Source organism: Tupaia chinensis, unplaced genomic scaffold (assembly GCF_000334495.1).
Source record: "Tupaia chinensis unplaced genomic scaffold, TupChi_1.0 Scaffold148234_1, whole genome shotgun sequence".
Taxonomy (NCBI): domain Eukaryota; kingdom Metazoa; phylum Chordata; class Mammalia; order Scandentia; family Tupaiidae; genus Tupaia; species Tupaia belangeri.
This window is the reverse complement of record NW_006208084.1, coordinates 2,889,849-2,901,461: the sequence shown is the minus strand read 5'-3', so window position 1 is coordinate 2,901,461 and position 11,613 is coordinate 2,889,849. Positions and strand designations below refer to the sequence as shown.

At 47.6% G+C, this 11,613-nt stretch overlaps 1 protein-coding gene across 6 annotated transcripts in view; it reads right to left on the bottom strand.

Annotated features, from left to right (window-relative positions):
• The window catches only part of LARGE1 (LARGE xylosyl- and glucuronyltransferase 1), a 662,422-nt gene that overhangs the window by 24,654 nt on the left and 626,155 nt on the right, over positions 1-11,613 (bottom strand). For all 6 annotated transcript variants that reach the window (XM_027769037.1, XM_006170333.2, XM_027769041.1 and 3 more), the window contains one exon: positions 6,206-6,484. In XM_027769037.1, coding sequence (XP_027624838.1) covers positions 6,206-6,484 — 279 coding nt within the window. The remainder of the gene's footprint in view (positions 1-6,205; positions 6,485-11,613) is intronic.

Here is an 11,613-nt window from a genome sequence, read left to right as displayed (position 1 = left end):
CACCCCATGGTCCTGATGTCTACTGTGAGTGCAGGCTGAATATCCCTTATCTGAATGACAGGAGGTGTTTTGGATTTCAGACTCTGTTGGATTTTGGAATATCTGCATTTACATAATGAGATACCATGGTGATGGGACCCAAGTCTCAATGTGAACTTCATTTATGTTTCATATACACCTATTCACACAGCCCGAAGGTATGCAATTTTATACAATATTTCTGTACTGCAGTATTTTGATGGCAACCTGTCACAATGAGACCAGGTATGGAATTTGCCACTTGTGGTGTCATGTTGGTGTTTAAAAAGTTGTGAATTCTAGGGCATTTCCGGTTTTGGATTTTCTGATTAGTGATACTCACATGTAATAATGGGGAAGCAATATAGAGTGTTTATTTTATTTTATTTTATTTTTTGTTATAGGGCATGTGCGTTTGGTGGAGAGAGACAGAGAGATTGGTAAAGTGAGAAATCACTGTCTGGGAGATGGCCGTGCCACAATCCCTCCTCCTCCATTCTCCTGTCTGGACTTTGGGCACACATGCACACGTGCCTGGCATGTTTTGCAAGTCACTGGGTCTGGGACTTGAACTGTGGCGTTGGCCCAGTGGGATCCAGCTGCCTTAATCACCACACCACCTGAGGGTCCCACATAGAGGGCTTCCTGTGAACTGGTGCTATCTTGAAGCGCTTGCTGTAGATGATGGGAGGGCAGTCAGGAGGGCAGTTCCCGGCAGACTGCCCAGTTTGGATCCTACGTGGATACTCACCAGCTTGTGCTCCTGAGAAAGTTACATGTTTATGCCAAAGTTTTCTCCTCTGTGAGTTGGGGAGAGTATCAGTCCCTGTGTTGTGAAGTTCTGCAAGGGTTAAATGGGTTCTCTCCTGCAGAGATAGCAGAGTTCTCTGGTGCACAGAATGCAAAAGAGCACGGCCATCGTGAGCAAAGTCGAGATGGCCCAGCAGGCAACCGGCTCAGCACACGGGTGAAGCACGGAACACTGATGGATAAGCCCAGCATACACCAGCTGCCCTCTTTGTAATGCTGTGCCCTTGGGCATGTGACTGAGGCTAACAATCTCATCCGTAAAAGGCATCGTGATGAAGTTAAGCAATAAAACACACATGAAATGCAGTGCTTGGCATATAGTAAGTGCTCAATAAACATTAAAATGATAGACATAGCAGAATTAAAACAAGGAATTAACCCAAGGAAATGCCACCTGATAATGTCTCTTGGTAGGCAGCCAGGCTTTGCTTGGTGCCACCTCTACTTGGCTTTGTTCAAATTTCTGCACTCATTCCACCAGTATTTTCAGAATAGCCATTATGTGCCAGGACAATGTGATGAGGGAAGGTTAGACATCCCCCAGGGGGAACAGAATAAAACTGATTTGCCATTCCTATACATCTCAAGACAGTCTCCACCCAGTGTGGCACCTCTGTCCCCTGGGAAGCAAATGCAACAAGGACAACAGAGACATTTTAAGGGTTAGGTCTTAAACAAAGATAAGGAGTTTGTAGGGTTAATGACAGGGCCAAGACACCGGCCCCAGTCTCATGGCTGTGGAAAGTACTAGCGGCAGGAAGCTGTGTGGGTGTCCCACCTGTGACACCGCTGCCATTCCCAAGTGTAGCCACAGACACAGTTTCAGAATCCTTTGAACATATGCCATGATGTTTTGTCCTGTTACACTTAGTCGTCTTCAAGACTAATCTCAGCTAGCACTTCTTTTCAAGGTCTCCCTGCCCATTGCCATCTGCCTGTGTGTCAAAGCTCCTGTATCTTTTATCTCTGTATCTGTAGTGATAACAGCGGCAGTAGCAGCACAAACAGATGGAGTGTAAACCCACGGGGTGTAAACTTCCCGTTCTGTTCACTGCAATGGCCGAAGCACCTAAAACATTGCCTGGCTACAGCAGACATGCACTCTTAGGTGCTTCCAAATCCATTGACATTTAATCTCCCCAAGAAGGGAAGAAACAGTATGATCCCTATTTCACAGATGAAGTCAAAGAGGTCAAGTACCTCTCCTGAGGCTAAGCAAATGCTGAGAGAGGAGCGCTCAGCACTGAGATAAAGGTCTGAATAACCCCAGGACAGCACTGTTACCTTAGCACATAGCTAATGTGCACTAAAACCTTTTTGAATAAATGCAGATATAGTTTCTCATTTCAGTAAGAGAAAAAGTTGAGATGGCTGTATAAAGCGAGCCAATGTTTTGGTCCATTTTGTGCTGCTCTAACAGAATACCTGAGACTAGGTCATTTATAAAGAACAGAGACTTCTTTCTTACAGTTCTAGGGGTTGGGGAGTGCAAGGCCCAGCAGCTGCATCTGGAGAGGGCCTTCCTGCTGCATCATCCACGGTAGGAGGTAGGGGACCAAGTGTGTGCAAGAGGAAGGGGGCCAAACTTAGGTTGCTTTTGGGACCCTACTTCTGTGATAACTAACCCATTCCTGAGGCAGTCCATTCACTAGAGCTCTGCTCTCAAGTCTTAATCACCTGTAAAGTCTCACCTTTCAATGCTATTTCATTGGGGGTTTTGAGTCCAACAAATGAACTCAGTGGGGGGCACATTCAAACCACAGCACCTGTACTGATGGCAGCAGAGATTGCAATGGCAGGGGTTATGGGAGGTCCCGCTCAGAGGCCCAATACCTCCTACTGTGACTAGGCCAAGAGACTGGAAAGGAACTCCTGTTTAACAACTATGATAACACTCCAAGAGGCTACGGTTAGCCTCTTTATTAACACGAATCAACCCTGTGTCAAGTCACATACTTGGCAAGTGTTGCAGAAGCTGGTTCAGATGCAGGTCTACCAGGGGCCTCCTGTGACCCACAGAATGCCATCTGATATTTCTGAGATCAAGAGGGAAGGCTGCCTATCTACAAGCTCACTCTTTAGGAGAAACAGGTAAAGGACTAAGAGAGATTTTAGTAAAATTTTTTAGCTATATCCATGCATATAAGTGAGTCATCATTTTCCAAATGATCAGTGTTTGCTGGAATGTTACATGGTTGCTAAGCAACTGCTCAGAGAACTAAGACACTGAACTTTTGTGGTAACTAAGCAGGACCCTAAAAAGGGTGATATGAGTATGTGTTTTGGGGTGTAATCAGAGGGTTTCCAATCATCCTGTTTTGGTATCCTGGGATAGGAGAATGATCTGGCCCCTTTGACAGAGCGAGTGGCTATTGTAGTCAGAAAGCCACCTCCCTCCTCTGACTGTACATTTAAATCTTGGGGGTGGCATCTCCGTTTGGCCACCTGTAGTAATATTTGCATCACAGAGAAGAGTGAAGAAGAGGGGTAAAGAACACAAAGTAGCTGCAGGGTTTCTGGCACCTGGTAGGGCACCATAGACGGTAAGTATCATCATTTTGTAATATTAACACTGTAACAGAGCCTGGGTAGAGCATCAGCAAGGCTAAAGTTGTTGGTCTCTAGGAGGACAAAGCACACTGGTCATGAGGTTTAATTCACGCATAATGTCTGGCTCAGAAACAATTCCATCTCCCTCACTAAGAAGCATGTTCCTCAAGTCAGAGGCAAGTCAGTCTGGTCACTTTCATATAAAAAGGACAGTGCATACTTATTTGGGGCTTCATGACTGGTCCTCAAGACCCTGGTGCCTAGGACAGAGGTTACAAGCTGGCGGTCTGGGATGAAGGTGAGAGGGGTCAAGGCAGCCTGAACACATGTTTGGTGTTTTAAAAAAATTAATTAGCTGCCAACATTCAAAAAAGCATTTTTTATAAATATCTAGATTTCCAGCTCCTCTTGGAAAATATGAAGATCTAAGAACCTTACTTCTGCCCACCTGCTGGGCCCAGAGCAATGATTCCACAGCAAGAGTGGAAAGGCAACATGACTCCCTGAGGGGGCCGCGGTCTTCCTACTGAACTGTACTCAGCACTCCAGGGCAAGGTCTGCAATGAGAGTAGGGAGTCTGAGGAGCAATTTGTGACATTTCAAAATCCCCAAGGGAACTACATACCTTCCTGTGCTAAGGCTGACGACAACTGGCGTGGCTGTGCATGAAGCAGAGCGCTAATTAGTGGGCAACGCCAGCCACCTGCCACTGAGCAGGTCCTGGTCAGCAGTTACTGACGTCCTTGGTCCGTAAGACACAGGACGACAACAGAAAAACAAAGTCTGCTCCTGGGTATTGCTTTTTCTAAAAAACAGTGTTCTTTCCTTTTTATTTTTGTAACATTCAGCCACTGTATACCTTTATAGCACACACGATGAATTTTCCCAGTGCGTCGCTTTTTAAAATGTGATGCCTATGACGTAAATAATGAAACAGTCGTTGGATCGGGAGAGTAGCAGTCAGACTTATGATGGGGGTGGCTCACTTTCAACTAGTTGGGAGTGAAGGCACTTCAGCTGCATCTGAGACGAGCCCTCAAAGCATCGAGAAAGGTCAGGGGTGGCCCTCAACTCCGCCATCTATCTGATCCTCTGGGAGCCTGTAATCCCTTAAACTGCCAAGGGTTGAGAATCTACAAAAATCAGGTGCTGAAAGCCTTGTCTGGCCACACGGGGGTGCTCTTGCCCCACACACTGGATTTCCAAGACCCAGCACAGGCTGGAGGAAAGCTCCCTTCCTGGAGCTTGGTAGTCAGGAGTAGGGGTTCACTGTGTTCAGCACTGCCCCTCCTCCATGACTGAGTGCTCACCCCATGGGTATCACCATTATGAGGCTGGTGGGGGCTCCTCCCTGCTTCCCTGCTCACGGGGGCCAGATTAAGGCTAGGAACACCAACATACTCTTGGAAGGAAACTCCATTCAGAAGCGGGACAGCAAATGCTGGCTACCTTCCCTTGCCCTAGAGAGCAAAAGGTGGGGAGGATGCTCACCCTAAATCTGGGCTTCAGCTTCAGACCAAAGGGCTTAAAGGCTCTTGGGACACAGAGAGAAAATGAGGGACAGAGAGAGACAGTAAGGTGGAGAAAGATACTGGGAGGCAGAGACAGAGAGACAGAGGGAGGCATGGAGGGAGGCTAGCAAGAGGACAAGATCCTGCCCTGGCTGGGACAGTGGCAGATACCACAGCAGTCCCACAGGTATGAGGCACGTGGCTGCAGACCCAGAGTCCGACAGACAGTGGCTCAAATCCTGGCACGAGCTCTCAAACTTGAGTAGGTGATTTTGCTTCCTGGAGCCTCACTATTCCTCACTGTTAACCGGGGAACCCTGCATGCTTGGGGCCTGGACGTGCGGATCCAATCAAGTAATATGCTCAAGAAGCCCCCTCTCGTGGTACTTGGGTCCAGAAGAAAACACTCACTTGGCAGTGGAGGCAATTCACACTGACAAATGTCAGTAAATAAAGCTTCTTACACCTTGTGACTTTAGTTTTCTCAGGTGTAAAATGGCACCTTGGGGCTACATAAGGTCTATCGTACAGTCCTTCACCCTAGATCATTCATTACTCTATAATAAACGCACTCCTTGCACAGCCATCTAAGCCTTTCATCAGCTGAGAGTGCTCTCCATCGCTGGATGCCTGGCCCGCTGGTGGGGAGAGCTGGAATGGACATTAGTGAGTCACAGAGGGTCTTACGGGGATCAAGCACACGGCTCCAGGGTGAGACTGGCTACGCTTTGACCCGGCGCCCCCTTAACCTTGACCATTGGCATGTGCTTCTTTGTTCCTGGAGTTTCCCATTTGGAAAATGAAGATAATGACACTGCCCCTGGCAGGACTGCAGGGGAGGGAACGAGATCCTCCAGGTCAAGAACTCAGAACCGGGCCGGGCTCACAGCACACACTTCCACACGTGCTGGCATCACCATCACTTAGATTCATTTCAAACGGCAGGCAGTGATCTGTCTGAGCCAAAGTTGGAAGAGGGACAGGATGTTTTCACAGATACGACAGGAAGAGCATTAGACTGGGAGACAAAAAGAGATGCTTCCTAGACCAAGTTCTGCCACGAACATTTATTTCCTTGGGCAAACTCAGGTTCTAGTCTCTCCTGAGCACGAAGATGCCAGACTGCCTAATGCCCCTTCCAAACCTGGCAACGGGATCTGTTGGTGGGTGGGTGTGGAGGGGCCCCTCCCCATTTTAGGTCTCAGCTGCCCCATCTATAAAAGGAAGTGCCAGGGCAGATGACGGTCCTCAGCCCTGCTGGTCCCAGGTGCCTTCCGGCCAGGGAGCTGGGGCAGCAGCCGCCCCTCAGTCCTTACCTGAGGTACTCATAGAGCCCGTACATGGGCAGGAAGTCGATGTCGGACAGGAACATGTAGGGCGTGCTGATGTGCTTCATGGCAACGTTGCGCAGCAGATTCACGGGGTAGAACTGGCCCTCCTTGTACACGATGTGGTAGCCCACGTTGTGGCGGCTCATGAGCACCTCGGAGCCCTGGGCGTAGCGGAGGAACTGCTGGGCCTCAGCGTCCGACAGGTAGAGGGCCAGGCTGATGGGCCCCTCCCAGTGCTTGCAGATGGCCTCCAGCATCTGGAGCCTGGAAGAGACAGGGGAAGTGAGCCAAGGCACCTGAGCCCTCTGTGGGGTGCATCATCCTGCCTCCTGCGGGCCTCTGCCTCCATGACACTCAGCCAACCAGCTGCAGGTCCGAGGCCTTGCTCTGCATGACTCACTTGATCCTTCGCTTGTAAAACAGGCAGGAAAACCTTACCCAGCTGGTTTGCTTTCTCTGCTTCCTACAGAACGGCACGATATCTCCAGTCATGTCCCCTGTAAGCCTCAGGGTTTGCAGGAGGCGTGATTATGCTAAATGATTGGAAGCTCTCCTTCCAGTCCCAAACTTCTCTACTTCTTTTCTCTTGGCAAAAGGATAAAACAGCTTGGGGCCAGCAGGTGGTGTGGTGGTTAATAACGGCACTGAATTCCCATTTGGCTGACCATGGCTCATATTCCAGACCTGGCAGCTTGAAAATCAGGCTGTGTGTGCCCAAAAGCCCGAGAAAATGGAGGAGAAGGGATTGTGGCATGGCCGTCCCCCTGGGGGTAATTTCTCACTTTCCTTCTTTCTGTCTCTGTTTCTCTTGCAAGTACACACGCTTTATGGCAAAAATGTAAAGAGGAAAAAAAAAAAAAAAAGACGACGAAGAAGAAAAAAAGTATAAACCAGCTCTACCCATCTCCTAAGCTGTAATGGGTCCCAAAAGATTAAGACAAGCTGAGGCAAGTAAGTCACAAGGAGTATTAAAACAGGCCACGATGGGGCTGGACTGTGGCTCAGGCAGGAAAATAGGGTTTTCCACATGGGGATGCTTCTGGTTTTGAATCCAGAGACCTCCCTGAGTACCGGGGGCAGGTACCCATGATCTGACTGGCTGAGGCTGGAGGTGGTTGCAGGGTCAAGAATCTGTTGGTGCGATCTCCTCTGTCTCTCTCTTTCTCATGGAAGAAATAAATAACATACATTTTTAAAAAGGACCAGGAGGCGGTGTGGTAGTTAAGAGGCTAGATCCCATAGGGCCAAGTCCATGGTTTGAATCCTGGACCCGGGGGCTTGAAAATAATGTCAGGTGTTTGTGTGTGCATGCCCAAGGTCCCGAGAAGAGAATGGAAGAAAAGGAACTGTGGCATGGCCATCCCCCCTAAAGGGGAATTTCTCACTTTGCCTGTCTCTATCTGACCAGTGCATACACCCTATGGCAAGGATCTTAAAAAAAATAAATAAATAAAAATAAAAATAAAAGCAGTAAAAATAAGAGTAATAACAAGTACAATTAAGGACTCATATGATATGCCAGGTGCTTTCCAGATTTATCCCAACAACCTTGAGTGTTAGCTGCCATTTTCCTCATTTTTTGATGAAGGAATTGAAGCTCTGGATATTCGGTCAGCTTTGTCCCTTAGACTTTAAGATCAGACAGAGATAGTCAGATGCCCCTGAAAGAGCTTTGCATTTGGTGAGAAAAATACTGGGTGTTTGCCAAAGGGAACAGAAAAGCATGTGGGAGGTGGAGATAGCGTGCCTGGGGTGACAGGGTCTCTGACTTTTCCTCAGCCTTGTTGTCGCACAGTCCCAGCCAACCTTGCAAGGTTATCTTAGAGACCCTGAGCCTATGAGAGGGACACAGTCCACTGGAAAAACAAAAGGTGTTTCCAACAGAGAGAGTTCTGCAAAAATGTTGAAGGGAAATCTATAAAGATACTTTTTTTTTTTTTCCCCCCAAAGGGATCAGAAGTGCCTGGTACATAAGATCTATGGTTAAGAAATAGCAAAAGCCTATTTCAGTTTTTTTTCCCTTACCCAGCAAGAGGTACATAATCAGCAGTCTCCTGGCCAGAATGCCCACTTTATTCAAACAATAACCAGGAGATAGATTCCATGAATTTCCATGCTTCTCAACAAAAGAAAATGGGTTTCAATGGGTTCTTGATGGACTTCCAGAGTTTTCTCTCAGTCATTCTGTGAATTGGTGTTCCTCAGATTTGCTTCCTCTTTCGATAGAGAGGATTAAGGTATTTCCAGGCTAAAATGCCCTCCCTCTCTCCTCCTTTGTGGTGCTTCCTAATCACATGGACCAGAGTCATTTTTAAAAGCAGCATGACATTTTCCACAGTACCTAATCTTTCTGAATTTAGGGTTTGGCCTCCACTGTAGGGTGTGGCTTTCTTCTGGGCTCTGAGGATCTGGGACTTTGAATCATCTGCCCTGCACCTCAATTTCATCTTCTGCAAAATGGGGGGGTGCTGTACTTCATGGGAGAGTCACTTGGACTAATTCTTTGAGAACTGGAGAGCTAAGGGCAAGAATAATTTCTAATCTGTAGACATGGGAGCTACTGAGTGGTGGGGGGTGCGGGGTGGGTAGGATGAGTGTTTAACTGGGCATGCAGCGAAAACGGCTTTGTTCTGGATTCTTCCAGGGACTGGGATTTTGACTCTGTGTCTGAGTGTCCCCAGTAGGGCGAAGCCCAACCTGGTGCAGCCCTCTTCCAAGTTCTGTTACGAGTTTATAAGAACAGAGACTAAATGCTTAAGGCTCTCAGGAGAAAGGTGTTGAGGTGAAAACCATGGTACCAAATGTCTTTCTGTGGAACACTGGCCAGTGAATAAGAACCAGTCACTTCTGGTCTCTGTCACCAGCCCCAATCTCTCTAGTTTCTTGCTCCTAGAACCAGCAGGACTTGAACAACAGTACCAAACTGAAGTTTATAACGGTGAAAATAATATTAAAAAAAAATGTGACAATGATCTAATCAACCCTACTATTTACCTGCCGCTCTGCAGTGTGCTGCCCTCGTGGCTGTTACCACATTTGATGTTCACAGTAGCTCTGTAAAATTAGACTCTCACATCCTTCACAAGTGAGGAAACTCAGGCTGCAAAAGTGACTTCCTCTGAGCCACACAGCTATGAAGCAGGGGAGGTGGATTCGTACCCAGGTCTGTTGACTCCAAAGCCGAGAATCATCATTCACTATGGAAGAGTGTTAGGCTGAAAACGATATCCTTGATATCAACCCCTCATTGCCTGTTTCCCCAAAAATGAATGTGCTTTTTCTCTGGTGTCATCTTCTCTTCATTCCTTTCCCCTCTTCAGTCCCTCCTGGGGTCTGGCTCAAAGATCCACTATCCTCCTGTTCCTTCTCAAAGTTGTCTCCCTCCACACCTGCTCCCTAAGGCCTATACCCGTGCATGTCCTGTTGAGTAATGCAGGTCTTTCTCCAGCCTCCTAGATGGGAAGACAGAGTAGCTGGGCATGGCAGGGATGCGGCTAATGGAAAGTACTTCGAGACAAAGATTAATTCTGAAGTCACATAATAGCCAGTTTGGAAAGAATCTTAAAGATTCTTTTTTTTAGTCTGATTATATAAAAGAGCTAAGCTTCAGAAAAGAGGCATGACATGTTCAAGAGTACAGAGTGAGTGGGGCAGGCAGGCGGCATAGTGGTTAAGGGAGCTGGACTGCCACATGGCTGACTACGGTTTGAGCCTGGACCTGGTAGCTAGCTCTCTCTCTCTCTTGCTCTCGCTCTCACTCTGTTCCTCTCTGGTCAAATTAATATCTCAAATTAATATGAAATAAATGAATAAATAAAGTTAAATAAAATAACTCATTTTTTTAAAAAAAGAGTACAGGGTGGGATGATGGAAGAGCTAACATCAGAACCCAGGGGCCTTGACTCTATCCCATGCTTGCTTCTGTTTCCCCACCGAGTACAACACTGCTTCGTTCTAGAAAGGGAGGCCAAAGGGTCAGGAATGGCTGGAGATATGCCTGGCAGAACCTAGAAACAGTGTTATTCCAGAAGTCCCATCCAGACACAGGGAACCTTACACAGTCTCTGAGTTGCAAAGAAGCTGGGGCAGGCAGATGGCCAAGTCAGAAACCGGAGACCAGGGCTGGGAGGAATTCTAGGAGTGTCAGGTGGGTCTGAGCAGTCCAGGGAGGTGGCCACTCAGCCTCTGCCAGGACGGGGGGAAACTTAGTCCTCTAAGGCAGCCCTTTCCAACCTGGTTCACTAGACAGGCTGTAGTACCTCACCATGGCTTGTTGTGGGTTTTGGGTCAGACAGATCTGGGTTTCACCTCTGAGCTGTGCCAGTAGATCCAGGCAAGTAGAGACAGTTCTTTAAGCTTCAATTTCTACATGCGTATTGCAGACAATAATGCCTCTGGTAGATTACAAACTAGCTATAAATTGTTCCTCTCCCTGGATCCACACCCTTTGGTAATACCCTCACAGTGATTCTGGGCTGGCCGTGGAGTTACCGTGGTCTATGGAACACTGCGACCACGACCCAGGAAGAGGTGGCGCCAAGTGCTTGTGCAGCAGGGCTTGCTCCTGTTGCTCTTGGAACGTCGTGACTGCCAGCATGTGAACAAGCCTGTGCCACCTTGCTAGATGCGGAGCCACCTGGCCCAGGTGTCCCCACTGTCCCATCTGAAGATGAAGACATCAATAAGCCCAGTTGGGCTCAGTCCAAACTGCCAGTCCACAGAATCGTGAGCTCACTAATGCTGCTATAAGCAACCAAGACCCTGGCTAGTTTGTTAAGCAGCAACAGATAACTGATACAATACCTAATTGGATTTGAATAACCAAATGAAATAATTATATAAAGCGTCTGGCACAAAGCTACACACAGCAGGGTCGCAGTATGTGATAGCTGTAATTTCCACCTTAGGTTCCATTCCTGCCTTTCAAACATGCCTTCATCCAACAATTACCTATTGAGTATCTCCAGTGTACCAGACATGCTAGATAGACAAGGTGTCTCCTCTTCTGAATCTTGCACTATTCTTTTCTTTTTTCTTTTTTTAAAGAGATTTTTGCCTTAGGGGTTCTGCGCATGCTGGAGAGAGACAGAGACAGAGACGGTAAGAGAGAAAGTGAGAAATCACCCCTTAGGGGAAATGATCATGCTGCAATCCCTTCTCCTCCATTCTCCTCCTGGGATCTTGGGAATGCACACACATGTGTCGGCATGCATTTTAAGCCACCGGATTCAGAACTTGAACCATGGTTGGCCATGTGGGAGTCCAGCAATGTAATCTTTACGCCATCTGCTGGTCCTGGATCTTGTACTATCCTAATGTAGGGAGAAGGCAATCAACAAAACAAAACTAAGATAGATTCAGATGGAACTAAGGACTAGAGAGGCAACAGAATG